This window comes from Taudactylus pleione, unplaced genomic scaffold, assembly GCF_031769625.1.
Source record: "Taudactylus pleione unplaced genomic scaffold, aTauple2 ptg000314l, whole genome shotgun sequence".
Classification (NCBI taxonomy): domain Eukaryota; kingdom Metazoa; phylum Chordata; class Amphibia; order Anura; family Myobatrachidae; genus Taudactylus; species Taudactylus pleione.
This window is the reverse complement of record NW_028284715.1, coordinates 8,108,237-8,126,809: the sequence shown is the minus strand read 5'-3', so window position 1 is coordinate 8,126,809 and position 18,573 is coordinate 8,108,237. Positions and strand designations below refer to the sequence as shown.

At 47.5% G+C, this 18,573-nt stretch overlaps 1 protein-coding gene across 3 annotated transcripts in view; it reads right to left on the bottom strand.

Moving 5' to 3' along the window:
- Positions 1–1,035: 1,035 nt before the first annotated feature.
- AZIN1 (antizyme inhibitor 1) overlaps positions 1,036–18,573 on the bottom strand; it is a 37,143-nt gene continuing 19,605 nt past the window's right edge. For 2 of the 3 annotated variants that reach the window (XM_088442663.1, XM_088442664.1), the window contains exons 4-12: positions 18,278–18,451; positions 17,922–18,094; positions 15,793–15,927; positions 12,535–12,616; positions 9,820–9,894; positions 9,528–9,690; positions 9,013–9,125; positions 8,223–8,437; positions 1,036–1,585 (exon numbers count right to left, since the gene is read on the bottom strand). In XM_088442663.1, the coding sequence (XP_088298789.1) occupies positions 1,504–1,585; positions 8,223–8,437; positions 9,013–9,125; positions 9,528–9,690; positions 9,820–9,894; positions 12,535–12,616; positions 15,793–15,927; positions 17,922–18,094; positions 18,278–18,451 (1,212 nt within the window). In that variant the 3' untranslated portion in view covers positions 1,036–1,503. The remainder of the gene's footprint in view (positions 1,586–8,222; positions 8,438–9,012; positions 9,126–9,527; positions 9,691–9,819; positions 9,895–12,534; positions 12,617–15,792; positions 15,928–17,921; positions 18,095–18,277; positions 18,452–18,573) is intronic. The other variant, XM_088442665.1, reaches the window with a different exon arrangement.

Below are 18,573 nucleotides of genomic sequence, written 5' to 3'. Positions count from 1 at the left end.
CTTAGTGTTAAGGTAGATAATTCAGAGACTGGTGATTGCATTGGGACAGGGTAAGCAGCACCAGGAGCATTGAGATAGCTATTCAGTAAGTCCCTTGGGGGTGTCCAATCAGTCTCCGGTTAAATATAATACCGTTTTTGTCCATGGTGTTAAAATCCCCTAAAAGCCAAAGCAAACTATCCCATTAGACAAAGCATGACAGCAATTAGACGTCTTATAGCCAAGGCTTCAAAAATGTTCCGGGTTGATGTCTAAAATAAAACAGGAAACCGCAGGAGGCAAATTCTGGTAAAGATGAGGGGTATCAGGGGAGGTTCTGGTGTCACACGTATATATGTAATTTCTATTACCAAACCCCCAAAGATGGGAGTACTGCATTGGGTATAAATAACTGACTTAGCCCGAGTGCACAGTCACACTCGATACTCCTATATTAGCCAGTCCCAGTGCTTGGAAAACTGGCTGATTGACAGGGAATCACCACCCAAAAAACTGGACATAAGGAACACTATTTAAAAATAGAGCAGTTATTGGATTTTATTCTCTGCTTTCTCTGTAGAATGTTTCAGTAGTTTTTGTGATTCTATGCTATATATTGTATGGCAGAAAGCTCTGGTTAACAGAAAGAAGCCAGAATACACATTACTGGTGATTTTTAGTCCACCATATGAATAATACAGTTTGAGAAAAATTTACTTTCCGCAAACAAGAAAAAAAAGTTAATGTTACTGGACCTAATAGCGTATGACTTCTGATAAAAACAACCAGGCTTTAAGCTGTTGATGCGACAAACCGCTACAACAGAATATGGTAACCCTTTGGATTTTCAGCTCCATGTTTAGTTTTGAACCACTTTAGGGTACTTTAATACAGTTAGGAACCATTCAATATTTGAAAAAAAAAAACATTAACATTTATCTCCTTTTAAATTAGCCATAAAATAAAACCATGATTTCTACACAAAAGTTTATTGCGATCATATGTTAACGTCAGTTTGAAGAAAAAAAAAAAAAAAAAATTAAACAAAAATAAAAATACGATGCAATTTACATTTATTAAACTACTTGCCAAAGCACAAATTTACACATTCTACACACACTAAAACATATCTAACTCACACGGGTCTTTCAAAGACATGTTATACTGGTGGAGACAAATGTACAAGACTAACAGGAATCCTTAGTATAAAAACCATGTACTTATGTAAACTTACAAGGAACCCAGGTCATGGCTTCCATCTCAACTAAGTCATCCATTTTGTTGCATATTGTATTTAAACTGTGCAGGGGGGATGGAGGAAGCTGGCACATTTAAATGTAGGCGTATCTAATAGTCACCCCAGTGTATTACTTTTAGCTGCTTTTTGCCTGGTCCCGTTTTCATGTTATTGAACTTCAAGTTTTGAAATGAGGTTTATCCCGAGATCCATTTCTTCCAGTCTGGAATGTAGACCAGGCAAGCCGATAACTTGTACCTGTAGATTTCAACCGATTAGTTACACCATTAAGCTTCAAACTGAAAACAAGGCACGCAGAGACTCCTCATCAAGGTTTCTGATGTAATCCCAGCATCTTGAATTTCATACCTAGGATTAAACTACTGTCAGTGGATGATAAACCTGAACGTTTCCAATAAAAGATACAGCACTAATAAGAACAGAACCTCCTAATCGGTGGTAATCAGATGTCTCCCCCTCAGATGGCTGCCATATTGTTGTGCTTTAAATAAATCTTGGGATTAGACTTCTTTCCAGACCATTTTCCATTTCATTAGTAACTTCTCTTGACATTCTACTACGCCCCTATTTTCATAATGAATTTACAGTCCCTACTAATCTTAAATGGTCTCATCAACTAAATTGCTATAACACACAGTGGCTGTCTTATTACCCCATATGTGGCAGAAAGGACATCCCATGACTCCAAGTCCCAGTGTACCCTGATGGATATCAGTCAGTCAAAGCATGCTGGGACTCGCATGCCCAGGTCCGCCATATGGCAAACACTTCTAATAGGATTTGATCATTTTTTAATATTTAAAAATATGAGATATGGTAAGAACTTACCCTTGTTATCTCTATTTCTACGAAGTCCATAGGGTTCCACAGGATACCTTGGGGTATAGGTGTGACGTCAGTCGCAGGGCACCAAAGAGTTAAGCTTTCAGCCTCCCAGGATGCACTAGGTCCCCCTCCTATACCCCGCCCCCGGGCCAAGGCACCTCAGTTAGTTACCAAGCCATAGGCCGGAGGAGGAGAAGGAAGAGAGAGAACAAAGATCTGGACACATACAAGAATCACATTCTCACAAGAGGGAGACGGAAAACCGGTGACCAGAGCAAAGCCCATCTGCAGCACAGGTGCGACAGGGCGGGAGTCCTGTGGAACCCTATGGACTTCGTAGAAATAGAGATAACAAGGGTAAGTTCTTACCATATCTCATATTTTCTACTTCAGGGTCCATAGGGTATCCACAGGATACCTTGGGGATGTCCCAAAGCAGTATCCTTTAAGGGTGGGGACGCTCCTGTGCAGAAAGGAGAATCCGCCGCCCGAAGGAAGCATCCTGAGAGGCGAAGGTGTCAAACCTGTAATACCTCACGAAGGTATGGACAGAAGACCACGTAGCAGCCTTGCAGATCTGAACTGCCGAGGCACCACGTCGAGCTGCCCACGAAGGACCCACAGACCTAGTGGAATGAGCCTTCAGAGAAGGAGGGACCGGTAGGCCTTCATGAAGATAAGCTTCAGAAATAGCCATACGGATCCAGGCTGCCAAAGTTTGCTTTGAAGCAGGCCAACCCTTTTTACGGAAGCCAAAGAGGACAAACAAAGCGTCCGACTTCCTAAACGAAGAAGTGCGGTCAACATAAGTCCTTAAGGCCCGCACAACATCCAAAGAGGCCTCACCCACGGAAAGACCCGGTGAGTTAAAGGCCGGAACAACTATTTCCTCGTTAATATGAAACTGGGAAACAACTTTGGGAAGAAACTCGGGCCGAGTGCGGAGCACTGCCCTGTTCCCATAAAAAACCAAGAAAGGGGGTCTACAAGAAAGAGCCCCTAACTCAGAAACACGTCTGGCCGAAGCAATGGCCAGAAGGAAAACAGTCTTAGCTGTTAGCCATTTAAGATCCACTGAGCCCAGTGGTTCAAACGGCGGTCCTTGGAGAGCCCTCAGGACCACAGCCAAATCCCAAGGCGCCACAGGTGGAACAAAGGGCGGCTGAATGCGGAGAACACCCTGCATAAAGGTGCGCACATCCGGGATTGTAGCAATCCTACGGTGAAACCAGACAGATAGGGCCGAAACCTGTACCTTCAAAGAAGCAAGGCGAAGCCCATGATCTAGTCCCGCTTGCAGGAAGGCGAGAATCCGAGACAGACGAAACTCCCGCGGTGCATAACCTCTCGGTCGACACCACTGGAAGAACGTATGCCACACGCGATGGTATATCCTCGCGGAAGACGGTTTCCGAACTCGTAACATGGTACGCATCACAGAGCTGGAAAACCCCCGGGACCTCAGCATGGCCGTCTCAACAGCCACGCCGTCAAAGACAGCCGAGTCAGGTCCGGGTGAAGGCAAGGACCCTGAGACAGAAGGTCCGGTCGTAGCGGCAACCGCAGAGGAATGTCCACGGACAGACCCTGAAGGTCTGAGAACCAGTGCCGTCTGGGCCACGCGGGAGCTATCAACAGGAGCGTCCCTCCTTCCTGTTTGAATTTCCGGATTACCCGTGGAAGAAGGGAGACCGGAGGGAACAGGTATGCGAACCGGAACGTCCACCGGACGGACAGAGCATCCACCAGAGACGCCCCTTCGTCTCTTGTGCGAGACCCGTACACCGGCAACTTGTTGTTGTGCCGGGACGCCATGAGATCGATTTCTGGAAGACCCCACCTGTCCACCAGTAGTTGAAAAACGTCCGGGTGCAGGGACCACTCCCCCGGATGAACGTCCTGGCGACTTAGAAAGTCCGCCTCCCAATTGAGCACTCCCGGGATGAAGACCGCTGATATGGCCGGAAGATTGCGCTCCGCCCAAACCAGGATCCGAGAGACCTCTACGAGAGCCGCCCGACTGCGAGTTCCTCCTTGCCTGTTTATGTAGGCCACGGTGGTAGCGTTGTCCGACTGGACCTGCACCGGGCGACCCTGGAGAAACCGCTGTGCCTGCTGGAGAGCATTGAAGACCGCACGGAGTTCCAAGATATTTATTGGAAGCTCCGCTTCTGTCGGCGTCCACCTGCCCTGGAACAAGTGTGGACCCGAAACTGCTCCCCAGCCCCGAAGACTGGCGTCCGTTGTCAACAGGACCCAATTTGGAACCCAGAACGGACGTCCCTTGTTGAGGTGGGTCGTCTGTAACCACCACGTAAGGGACAGGCGAACCTCCTGGGTGAGCACAATCGTCTGGGACTTCAGAGACTGAGTCAGCCCGTTCCACTTGGACAGGATCAGGTGCTGCAGAGGTCTGGAGTGAAACTGGGCGTATTCCACCATGTCGAACACCGACACCATGGAGCCCAGTAACCTCATCGCCGAGTGTAAGGACACCCGGCGGCTGTGCAGACAACTGCGCACCCTTGACTGTAAAGCAGAGATCTTGTCCTCCGTCACGAAGATCCTTTGCTGTCCCGAGTCCAATAAGGCTCCAAGATGCAGAATCCTCCGAGACGGGATTAGAGTGGACTTCTGCCAGTTGATTAGCCAGCCGTGCCGTTGCAGCAGTGCAATGGTCAGGTCCAAGTGGCGTAACAGGAGCTCTGGAGATCCTGCCACCAATAACAGGTCGTCCAAATACGGCAACATGCGGACTCCCTGCAGCCGCAGAGAAGCCGCCATGACCGCCATCACCTTGGTGAAAACACGTGGTGCTGTTGCCAGGCCAAAAGGTAACGCCCGAAACTGGAAGTGGTCGCTGCTGATTGCAAACCTGAGGAACTGTTGATGGCGCCAAAGAATAGGGACATGCAGGTAAGCGTCCTGTATGTCCAATGACACCAAGTAGTCCCCAAGTTCCAGCGCCAGAATGATGGACCGTAGGGTCTCCATCCGAAACTTCGGGACCCGCAAAGACTTGTTGAGTGCTTTGAGGTTGAGAATCGGACGATATGACCCATTGGGTTTCTGTACCAAAAATAGATTTGAATAGAAACCCTGGCCCCTCTGGGAGAATGGAACCGCCACTATAACTCCAGCCTGGAGCATAGTGTGCAATACCTTCCGCAGCTCCGTAGCCTTGTTCCGGTCTGATGGGAGACCCGTGGTGAAGAAGCGAGCCGGGGGTCTGTGCCGGAAGGAGAGGGCGTATCCGTGGGAAACCACCTCCAGAACCCAAGTGTCTGTCGTAGTGGTCGACCAACACTGGGCGAACTGTAGCAGGCGGCCTCCCACCCTGGGATCCCCCAAAGGGAGGCCCGGACCGTCAGGCCGCAGGCTTGTCATCTGGCTTGGGGGCCGGACGTCTGGTACTCCATGCCTGCTTCCGGGGCTTGACCGATTTCTTAGGGCCAGCCTGTCGAGGAAACGACTGTGGTTTGGGCCTGCCCTGGGCCCTAGATGACCGAAAGGACGATGGTCCCGAACCAGAAGGAGCAGCGGCCGACGGGAGACAGGCAGATTTGGCTGCCGCCAGCGTGGCCACAATCTTATCCAGATCCGGACCGAAGAGAACTTCTCCGGTAAACGGCAACGCTTCCAGACCTTTCTTGGAATCTGCGTCCGCCTTCCAGGATCGCAGCCACAAGGTGCGACGAGCAGCTACCGCTGCTGAAGAAATTCTAGACACCAGAGTACTAATGTCTAGAGCCGCCTCGTTGATGTAGGTGGCCGAATCACGGAGATTGCCAATCAACTCCGCCTGATCGGCCGGACAGTCGGATTCAAAAGAAGCCTCTAATGAATCCGCCCAGCGCTCCATCGCTCTGGCAACCCAGCAAATGGCCATAGCCGGCCGTGCTGCCCCCCCTGCAAGGGAATAAGCGGACTTCAGGCAGATTTCTACCTTGCGGTCCGTAGCATCCTTAAGGGAGGACATGGATGGCATCGGCAATGTGGCACTACGGACAAGACGGGTCACGTGAGAATCCACCTGTGGAGGGGATTCCCACTTCGCAAAATAATTATCCGCGAACGGATAAGCCACCGCCAGGCGTCTCTGCGGCTGGTATCTTTTGCCAGGTTGTTTCCACGCCTCCTCTAAATGGTCCACCAACTGACCCGAAAGAGGAAAGACTGTGGCATCGCCCTTCACATCTTTGAAAAAGGCATACTTAGATTTAGCCGCTGGGGGAACTTCGTCCTCAATCACCAAGGCTGTGCGGACCGCCCGAATAAGTCCAGGAATATATACTTTGGACTTAGCATCAGCGTCCTTAGTATGGAGAGGTTCCTGATCGTAAGGATCTAGAATCTCCCCATCATCAGACGTCCCTTCGTCATCCTCATAAGGAGCGGACAGAGACGCCACCGGCCTTTTATGAGACCGCATCACAGACTCCCCTTGCAACACATCCGACAAGTGCTGTACAGAACTCGTCAGGGAGTTAACCAACGCTGGCTCCTGAGAACCCGGGAGCGGGGAAATAGGGAGACTGTGGGGTACCACCAATTGTCGTGGGAACCCCTGCATGGGTGACGACACCACAGACTGCTGGGACAAACCCATCGGAGTAAACGCGGGCTGCGGAGCTAACTGGCCCACTAAAGCTGTTAACGCCTGAGCGAAACAAGCCCAGGGCGGCTCCTGTACCGGTGCTGTAACCGTAATAGGCCGCGCCATGGACAAACACTGCCGGCAAAGGCCCTCCGCGCTACCCTCCCCCTCCGCTAACGGTACTTTGCACGTGGTACACTGTAGCCGGAGGGGAAAATCACTTTCAGACATGATGGCACCACGTATGTGACCTCTCTCACCAATTAAGTATTAAATAGGCGAGAGACCACCCTGCAGCACCGCACCGCAAGGGCTTTAGCAGAAAGAACAGGGACAGTAATAAAGCTGACAGTTTAGAGAGAAAAGATTACAGGCAGCAGCGCTAGCACAGTCACATACAATGCAGAAAAATAACAATTCCTGCACTAACAGCGCTGATCACTCAACTACACAGACACAGGGCCTGGTAGGACACAGCGCTGCATACACAGACCTGACCACAGCGGAGGAGAGGTATGCGGGGGGACCCAGACCACGATGCTTCCGTCCAGCGCTTCCAGCAGCGTTCACCATGCGTTCTGGAGAAGATGGCCGCCGAGGAGCAGAGAGGAGGCTGGCCTGGGGGAGGAGCGCTGCCACAGGACCAGTCGGCAGCATGCAGAGAGGGCTGTGTGCAGCGGGGGAGGCGCCGGCTGTGAGACAGGGAAGGCGCGCTCCCCTGGCATGCATTTAACCCCTGGGACGCCGCAGCGCTACCGCTCTGCTGCGGTCCGCTGTCCCAGGGGGTAGTGGAAGCACAGGTTGGTCGCCTGGCTCCACGCTGCAGCCAGTCCCCAGGGAGCCCCCTGCCTGGGGACTTAGGACCATGTGATCAGCGGGGACCCACCGCGGGACCCCGCTGCTTACCTCTGTCCCCCTTGAATCCGGCCATGGTCCGGAGCATCTGGGGTCACCGCTAGCTGTGACCCCAGACGCCCACCAGCATCCCCGGATCAGTACCGGCGTTCTGGTACCGGCGGGGTGTAGGGAAGACAGCATGGACGTCAGGACTGACTGTCCATGCTGTTCATCCAGTTGTGCAGCCACAGCTGCATGAAGAATAAGCTTCAGGGGCTCTTCTAGCCCCCACTCCAACAGGTGCACCCGACTCCGGCCGGGCACCAAACTAAACTGAGGTGCCTTGGCCCGGGGGCGGGGTATAGGAGGGGGACCTAGTGCATCCTGGGAGGCTGAAAGCTTAACTCTTTGGTGCCCTGCGACTGACGTCACACCTGTACCCCAAGGTATCCTGTGGATACCCTATGGACCCTGAAGTAGAAAATGTTCCACTTGTGTCAAAAGAAAAGGCACCTTGCCTTTCACATAAATTGTAGTTGAACTACTGTTTGGAACATCCCTAGTATTTTTTGTTTGTAACCATTAGATATATTTACCATTGCTTAATTTTACAGGTCCATTCACCTCTAACCCCTATACTACACTTCTACCCCTAATTATCTTTACCAAGCCCCCCCCCATCCCTTCTGTACACTATGTTGCAGACTGCAGCTATGTTAATCTTACCAGTCACCAAATGACATGAAGTTGTACAGGGATGGTCTTTCAAAATCTGCAAACACAGATTGCTCGTTCATGGCACCAGATCCCATGTTCTCAAACACAATCCAGTCTCCGACACTCAGCTCTGGCAGAAGACAGTGGTCCACAATTATGTCCAGCTCATCATAAGATGGACCCAAGAGGCTGCTGGCAAATAGCGGCTCGTCTTCCTTGTACTTCTGAAACAAAAAGTAGTCAAGTATGGGTCTCTGTGCGGCATCAGTATGATATACCGCCGGCCGCAAAACCCGACAGGAGGAAATTCCGATCGTCTAGAGATTTTAAGTATAACTAATCTAATTCTCTCCCACCCCCAACCCTCCTTTAGGGTGCCTAACTCTAACCTCTCCCCCAGTGCCTAACCCTAATCCCCCCTCTAAGTGTCTAAACCTAACCCCCCCCTCCCCCGCCGCCTAAACCTAAGTCCCCCGGGGGGGTGCCTAACCCTAACCCGCCCTTCCCCTTGCGTAACCCTGAGCTCCCGGAGGGGTGCCTACCTCTAAGTCCCCCCCCGGGATCCCTAAACCTTACCCCCAATCCCCCCCCCCCTCCCCAAGGCTGTCCGCGGCGGCGCCCGGCATCCCTTCGATCGGGGTAAAATGACAGGCGTCGGGACTTCGACACCTGTCATTTAACCCTTGCCGGGATTAAGCAGTCGGGAAGCCGGCGGTCGGCATTGCGTCCGCCGGCTACTTCCCCTCTGTGCTGCATTGTCAGGTCCACGTAAAAGAAAGACGTTGGCACAGCGGCTTACCTTGTGCACAGTTGGGGCAGTATCTAAGCTCTCTGACAATTTACTCGCAAAAGAACCATAGACTCCATCGTTCAGGCAATAAATAAAATCTGGACTGTTAATGGGTTGCTTGCCTAAAATATAAAAATGAGAAGTCAGGATGCAGGACGAGAATGTCCGAATCGCACAACGGGGACTAGAACTATGAACTACAAATGAATGCAGTATAGACCAGCTAAGCGAGTCTTGGGGCTGCATCACTATACAAAGCCAGAATCACGAGGAAGCCCGGTGGGTATAACACAGCAAACAATGCTAATTGAATACGCTGTATCTAAACGTTGTTATGGGGGCCCTTTATATAAGAGTCCATGGACCGGAGGAGGGAGACCAAATGACATATCCCAAGCACAACAGTGATCCTTACTTCAGCCATCCTATACATCTCTATCTAATCATTAACTGTTCAGACAATTTCTTCTGTTTACAATATCAAAGATAAGGGGGTTTGTGTCTACAACAGAAAAGAAAATTACCTCCAAGAAGATGCTGATCATGATCAACTACTTTCTTTGCAATGATGTTAACTGCTAGGGTAAAGGCAGATGAAACATAATAGCTTCCAGGCTCTGCAATGATTTTAATTCCATATTCCTCAGGGAAGTAGGCACCCAGCAGAGGGCTGACAGCATGATACAGCTACAAGACAAGAAGTTTCCAGGCTTTTAGCTCATACCAGATACCAGACTACATCCCCCCCCCCCCCCCCCCAAGTCACCAGGTGTAAGTTGCAGGGTCACAGTCTGCGCCCTCTATTGGGGAACTTACCTCTTCCAAATGAAATTCATTCCTGGAAAACCCCCCACCAATGTCCAGTATTTTGATGTTAAAGCCAAGTTCCTCCTAAGAAACAAACAAAAAAAAAAAGGGAAAGTGAAAAAGTGTAATTTCCTCCGCTGACGAGGGTTCAGCAATTAACCATGTCCCCACAAACAAGACAATGTACTAATCATAACCCAGGAGTTGCTCGCGGCTATTAGTCATATGGTTTTTATGCCGGTTTAGTTTAGCAGACAAGATCATGTGTTCTATAGGGGGGTTAGTGATCCGATATGCAATTATTGCTGTTCAATAGATTAGGTATTGATTATTTATATACAGTCTAAACTATAAGTAAAAGTCTGGACTCTTATGCCAGATATTTGGGACTAGTGCATTTTACTCCATTTAGAACATATGCCTAAATTATAATTATATTTAAAAGTTTTTCTCTTCATTAATTTAGCAATGCTTCAACCAAGTGACATCTCCAGCAAATAGCATTTACATCTACCACTGTGCCCTGCTGTAATGGTTTCTGTAAGACAGTGTTGGGGCACAGTTACCCCATATGCTGCATACACACAACGATTTTGTTAATGAACGATGTTCGTTAACAATTTTTTGAAGTGTAATTAACGATTTCTTGAACGATGAATGAAAAATGTTCCTTCCCTTAATGAAAATCGTTAAGTTGGTCAGTCTGAAATGGACGATGAACTACAAACGGGAACGTGCATGAACGAGAATTGTTCATAGTTATAACTCAGAAACTGAACGATTTTTTGAACGATAACGTCGTTATAGTTAAATAGTTAAAAAAATCGTTACGTGTGTATGCACCTATGGGATTAATCAGGGGTAGACAAAAAGTGGCATTCCAGCCGCAGTGGAACTTCAAATTCCAGCATGACCTGCCAACATGATCTAACTGCAAAATTGTGGCAGGTCATGCTGGGATGTGTAGTTCCATTGCAGCTGGAGGGCCACAGGTAGCCTACTCCTGGTAAAGCCCATCAATTTCTTACACTGGATGAGCAGCATTGATGAACACAACAGATAGGCTACATGATTTCAATGCAGTGTATAATGGCAACCATGTGCTAACAATTGATTAAGCATGCAGCTGTTATACACCGCAGGACTCTAGATAAATCTAACTATGGACCTTCACCTGGTGGACAAGCCTGAAAAATGGTCATTCCAACCTGTCCAGCTGAAGCTTGGAGCCCAGCAACCAGGCAACACTGATACTCCAGCATGAGGAACAAAGTTCTCAGCGTATGGTTAAGAGGAATCAGTATGATTTACCACCGGCCACATGGCCAGCGGTTCTAATCCCAACAGCAGCAGCCTGACAGAGGAGGAAATCCCAATCGTCCTTAGGGTAAGTATAACTAACTCAATTCCTCCCCTAAGCCTAACCCTCCTTTAGGGGTGCCTAACCCTAACCTCCCCCCAAGAGCCTAAACATAACTATCCCCTTCCCTGCAGCCTAACCCTAAGTCTCCCGTGGGGGTGCCTAACCCCACTTCCCCTAGCTTAACTCTAACTTTCCAGGGGAGTGCCTAACCCTAAGTCCCCAAGCGTTGATAAGTTATCAAGTGACCAAAGCCGGGTGGCCGGGGAAGGTGAAAACCTAAGCTACCGGGAACAAATTCCTAGTCTAGGCTTATTGCTCAATTAATGTTTTAGGGGAACACAATGGTTTGTGTGTGTAGGGTTTAACAATTTTTAGGTGGTCATGGCCTAAAGAACTCTGTTCTAACAAATCAAAAAGTAACCCACTACTAAAACATTCACAACAGTAAGTGACCAGCAAAGAACACTAAATAATTAGTGTAATTGCAGATTAATATCCACTGATGACCTGTGATGTGCAGATGACCCTTCAGTAATATACATGAAAATGCCTATCAATGAGCACTGTAAAGAGCTCACACACACTAGACTATATTTATGAATAATAACTATCGTTCGACGATATATCGTTCATATCTTCCAGTGTGTATGAACGACCAACGAAGCACGCTCCCGCGGGTCGTTAACGAAATCCCCAGTTGCCTGAACATGCAGCTCAATCTTGGGATATCATTAACTATGCCATGCTGGCTCCCCCCCACCATCGTTCATCGTGGCCGACATCGCTAAGTGTATATACACTTACCGATGTCTGGTCCCATCGCTGACGATATTGTCTAGTGTGTATGCAGCTTAAGAGAAAACCTTGACTTCTCTAGTCTATCTGGCAGCTGATCAGCCACTGGGAAAGCTCCATCACACAGTACAGTTATTGCCAGTATCCAACTATTGCCGGTGAGAGAGTAAACTAATATCAGACATAAGGAGAACAGTGCATTAAAGTCAGTGTTGGAAAGTGAACGCTGTTGGCCTATATATAGGAAAACCATTGGAACCAAAGACTTATATTAGTGATCTGCTATTACAAAGCACATGCAATATTTACTCATTTTAAAAATGACTAGTGTTCAGACAGAATGGGGAGGAAGCAACATTAAAAGGGACACATTAGGTACTGGTGCAAGAGATGGTAAATGCAAAGGTCAAATAAGCTAGCTTGTCTGGTAGAAGTATGTGTAGCCACTGAGTCTGGACCTGTGGCCAGTGCTACCATTATAAAAGCCTGTCATTTATATGTGATTGTCTGAAATGGACCTCAGCAACTCTTGTAGTACTGACCCCCAGGAAGCCTGTGACACTTACTGCCATATCGTACACACAGCGGGCATCAGACAGAGCATGACTATATGCATGTGGGTCTCTGGAAGAGCTTGACACATGGAACCTGGGGACAAAGAAAGAACATCTTCTATTGATAATGTCACTGCGTCAAGTTTCCGTTGTTTGGCAGACTACAAGTTATGCGGACGTGTTCCATCAAGTAATCTACCACAGACCTAGTGTTTTCACACAAAATGTCATATACATTATGAAATTGGACACACAGACCAGTAGGGCACAGCACATAACTAGCAAATAAAGGTTATTGCCAGGAAAAATATATATTTTTAAATTAAAATTATAATTGATGCTACAAGTGACTGGACTAACTTATGTCACTTGAAAACACGACTTCTCTGTCTAGAAGCAGTATCGGTATACCTGGCAGATAGGATGAGAACGGACAGTCATAGTAGCGTTACCATGGAAACATTCAGTGCAGTCCAGTTGTTTCCATAGCAGCAACAGTGGGGGCTCATGTAGAGTTGGTGCAAAAAAACAAGGTGCTTGCTTAGCTGGCAGAGCTTGCCGTATAAGCAGGACGCATCAATCTCTGCAAGGGTAGGGAATTATCCACTTGATTTACTCCAGGAAGGAACTGTAGTATATGCACCTACTTTACTACTATAAAGCAGGTGCACAGTTGTATATGCGCAAGACTTATGACCGGAGAGTACAGCTGTATATGCGCCTGGCTTATGACCGGAGAGTACAGCTGTATATGCGCCTGGCTTATGATCGGAGTACAGCTGTATATGCGCCTGGCTTATGACCGGAGTACAGCTGTATATGCGCAAGACTTATGACCGGAGAGCACAGCTGTATATGCGCAAGACTTATGACCGGAGAGCACAGCTGTATATGCGCCTGGCTTATGACCGGAGAGTACAGCTGTATATGCGTCTGGCTTATGATCGGAGAGTACAGCTGTATATGCGCCTGGCTTATGATCGGAGAGTACAGCTGTATATGCGCCTGGCTTATGATCGGAGAGTACAGCTGTATATGCGCCTGGCTTATGACCGGAGAGTACAGCTGTATATGCGTCTGGCTTATGATCGGAGAGTACAGCTGTATATGTGTCTGGCTTATGACTGGAGAGTACAGCTGTATATGCGCCTGGCTTATGACCGGAGAGCACAGCTGTATATGCGCCTGGCTTATGACCGGAGAGTACAGCTGTATATGCGTCTGGCTTATGATCGGAGAGTACAGCTGTATATGTGTCTGGCTTATGACTGGAGAGTACAGCTGTATATGTGTCTGGCTTATGACTGGAGAGTACAGCTGTATATGCGCCTGGCTTATGACTGGAGAGCACAGCTGTATAAGCGCATGGAGTACAGTAGTATATACACCTAGTCTACGCTAGGAGGTGCAGCTTCAGTGATCATAGCAACTGGTAAAATATATCTGGACAGTTAATGATAACCAATACATTCGCATTCACCAAAGAAAAAATTAAAACAAGAATAAAATTCAAGTACTAAGATCAAATCAATACACCCATTTTAAAAGATCGACTCAAATGCCAAACAGACATATCAGTATTGGGGTCAGCATGGATTGTATTTTACATGATTGGCGGCCTTACTGTACCTTTGGCTGCACCTGTATGTCCTCCCCAGATGAAAAGGGTTCCGGGCTATAGATACAGTAAAAAGGTCGACAACGTCTAGATAGACACCAGATGTTAGACCGTCTGACAGGTCGACCCGTCGGACAGTCAGAGTTAAACAGCACATCGACTAGCAGACCAAAAAACGACTGCACGATTACGACATTGTAATGGTGCCGTCTTTTCACAGTTTGTGCTGTGCCTACACTGAACGATTGATCGTTCAGTGTAGGCATCCTCCATCCTCTGTGAACATGCCCAATCTGTCGTTATCAACAGATTGGGCATGTTCACCCGATGATTGATGTTGGAAACGGCCAAAGGTAGCTCGCAACGCTGGTTGTTTCCGACATAAAAGTGCACAATTACTGAGCGATTGCACGATTACGATGTCGTAATCATGCACTCAGTATTATCGGCATGTGGATGTGCGCCTTTAGGCACCAGCAAGAGAGGGTTAGGATTAGGCGCCTGGAGGGAGGTTTAGGGTGAAGATTAGGGCTAGAAAACAAAAAAAATAATCATGTGTCGACCATTTGTACTCGTTCACCTTCTGTGTGTCAACCTTTTGTCCAAGTGGACCTATTTACTGTCGAACATCTGGTGTCTATCTAGACACTGTCGACCTTTTTACTGTCTATCAGTTCAACCACACCCGGATGAAAGGTCATAAGCGCAAGATGCATCTTAGCCAGCAGGGGCCAGGAGAAGGTTATTGTGTAGTTGAAAAAAGCGCGGATTGCGTTTCCATCCAACTCTACATGAGCTTGTGTGTTTAACTTTCCACAAGGTAATTTCAGAGATAATCTCTAAGTATCAAGAGCTATTCCTGTATTAGTAGATGGAGGCATAAATGTAATTAGTTATATCAGTAGAATAGCCATTAAGTCACATGGGTTGATGTCTTCTTGTTTAAGCTCAATAGGAATAGATCATTGTGTGAGAAAAGTCATGCTAAGCAAAGACAATAAAAACATTTCGCTGAGTACATCGCCACCTAGTGCTAGAACTGTACATTACACAATACTCAAACACTGCCGTATAGTCCAAACTTAAGTCTAGGCAAGATATATACTTTGCATTTATTTCCACCCAATACCCATAAAAGTTGAATCAATCTTATATAATGAACCTGACTGCAATGACAATATTAAAAGGATCTTTGTACTCACCAATTAATCCTTTTCTCTTGCAGTACATGGGCGGCAGAACCATGCTACATGAGAAAATATACCTTCCAACACACCTGCCAGGAAATCCCCCAGCAGCTACAAATAGGACCTGCATGTATTCAACCTGGCTGCAAAAGTCACAGTGCTTTCCTCAAAATCCCCATGACTAGAAAGAAAAACATTAGGCTGCTTTATACATATAGATAAAGTTTCTTCTAACCGTGCCAAACTTCTATAGAACAACTATAGAGTATGGGGTTAGTATGACGAGAACGGGAATGGCGCCGTTTGTCCAAAACCGTTTGCGCTTCATATGTATCTACCAAGCAACCATAATAGAAATATGCAAATGAACTGGTCAATTTTTAAAACAAATTTTCATGGGCTGGAAAATCTCTCATCACGTAAAGTAGCAAAGACCACATTTGACATAATTCATGGGTCACTCACTTTAATCCAATTACTTCCACATTGCACTCCTTAGCAAATTCCAGGAGGTGCCTGCAGTTCTTCAGGGTGCTGCCAAACACCATGTTCATCTCTCCATCTCCTCTGATGCCTTCCGTGGCAATGTGCAGCATGAGCCTAAGAGAAGGGGAAGATGATTGGGGCACAGTTGGTTTACATCAGCACATGATGTTTTGCAGAAGTATTGTTGCCGCAGCTCGAGCACCATCCTTGGAAGAGTCAAGAACTTAGTGAGAAATATTCCTGTATAGAGAGAAAACTAGCAATTAGGGCCTAAGACTGGAAGCTGCAAGTGGGACACATGGAATTACAGCAAGCCATATTTATTACGTACTTAACCATGGGTGGATGCTGTAAAAAATGGTATTTAGAGGTATTCCCACTTATTTGCTTATGTCCTGAATTCTAAAACTTTTTTTCCTTCCATATTTAAAGCTTAAGAATTTAACAATTTCCAGGCAAAGCATACATGTGACGCACATAATTCAGTTTTAGCATTTCTTTGCAGCGCTCAACATAGTACCTCTCCCCAATCCATTACAGATAACCAATGTACGTGCCAACGGAGCTGTACAAATAGGCATTTTAGGGACATCATAACTTCCCCAAAGGCGCACACCACCCCCCCCCAAGCTCTCATCAAAAGTCAATCCACCCGTCTGTATGTCTTGCGTCCATGGGAGGAAAAACCAATAGTACACAGGACCAACAGGTAGCACACTGTCTAAACCCAAACCGCAAAATTCTGCAAGTCTGTCGCTCACACTGGGGGTCATTCAGACCCACTCGCAAGCGGCAGTACGCTCGCAAGTGGGTCGATGTTCTCCACTGCGCATGACGAAGGGAGCTCCGTCGTGTGCATGCGCGAGACCCGGACTGCGACAGCCAAGCTGTCGCTCCGGGTCTCGCACCAAAGGGGGCGTGCTGTCGATGTTGATTGACAGCACGCCCCCTTTGGTGGGCGTGCGAGCCAGACGGAGGCGTTCCCATGGGAACGCCTACCGTCTGAAGCCGGCCCCACTGACATCACTAGTGATGTCAGTGGGAGTGATTTTTGCTCTGATAGAGCCAAAATCACTCCAGGGCTTGTGGCTGGGAGAGCCTACCGCAGGGTCTCCGTCGCAAGTCCGATGGTCGCGATGGTCAAGACCATCGCGACCATCTTTTTGGACGCTCGTATATGCTGTGGGTGGTGACCCACAGCTATACGAGCGTCCAGGAGGACGCTCCATTTTAATGGAGGAGGGCCCTGATTCAGAGCGAGCGCTCTGGTCAGAGCGTCCGGCTCTGAATCAGGCCTACTGTCTCCCCAAGTTAGAAAGCCACTCCCGCCCCCCAAATAAAGCCTACCTACTTGATAGAGGGGTGTGGAAAAAGACGGGCAGATTTAATCAGCTATGTCAGATGTATTTAAAATCAGATCAGCCTTAATCTTTAGTACTGAGCTGATGTTACAATAGCTCTAGCTGTTAGAATGGAGACGCCTCAAGAGATGAATTGCAAGCAGACACCATTTAAAGGTTTGAACCATCATTTACAATCAGAAGAACAGTCGGTCACTCGGTATGTAGTTTATTATTCAACTGTGCCGGATTGTTTCATAACAAACCTAGCCAGCATGAATGACAGAAGCCAAAAAGCTGTGATTTACATACATTTAATGATTAACCTAAAAACAATTCTCTATATAGGGCTCCCGACTCACCATGCAATCACAAAGTACAAAACTAATTTTAACGTTCCAGCTAGCCTGTTTTAGAGGGGCGCTGCACCCTGCCTGATTTTGAAACCCTGAAATGCGTACAGCCCTTATGGTGACGGCCAGAGTGAAACGGTCAATTTCCCATGGGCATCTTTTCAATCTGCAGGGAGAGCTTTGGGACTGCCCAGCACCTCCGTAAGTGCTGGGCATGCCGTCAACAGTGCTGAAGAGAGAGGGGGGGGGTGAGTCTTAAGGGCACACGCTGGTGCCCCATTGTCACGCCAGGTGCCCTGCTGCCCTCCGGCCCTGGCATGAACACTAAAGTTTGTATACCCAAGTCAATTTAAGAAAACCTATTTGTACATTTCTGTCTCACGCACTGACGGGCCGTACAGCCATCTGCACTTACTTGGCATTAGGGTGATTCCGAGCAATTTTCTTCAATTCGGTTTCGTTTTCGCAGGTCATAATGTTTACTCCGATTTTGGCTGCATGTTTGATTTGAGCAACTTGCTTACATGGACTGGTGTATATAACATTTTCCATAGAGATGCCCAAGTCATACACCATTGTCATTTCAGTCTGCAAAAGGACAACGGCATTATTACCCATACAATAGGACAACTAGTCATGTTCCCACAATAGGACAACTAGTCATGTTCCCATAGCTACAGCAAGGAAATATAAAAGGCTAGCAAACAAGTTACCACTATTGAACTATAAAAAGCACTCTTCCTCTTTAGGGGAAAAAGAGGATTTACTCACTTTATTGGCACATATGAATCCAACACCGAGAGCCGATAATATCTCTAATACAGCTGGAGACGAGTTACACTTCACGGTGTAAAATGGCTTAATGTGCCCCATGGTATTTTGCCACTGAACGTGCTTTTTGACAATTTTCCCTAGGTCGGCAACAAAGAAAGCATTTTTCCCCGCCTGTTCGTAAACATAAATGTTAGAAAATTAAGTATTCAATACATTATACCATACACTGCAGCAGATGCAATCTCAGGCTCAGAAACATTGAAACATATCTATTAATGGGCTGGTCTAAAACA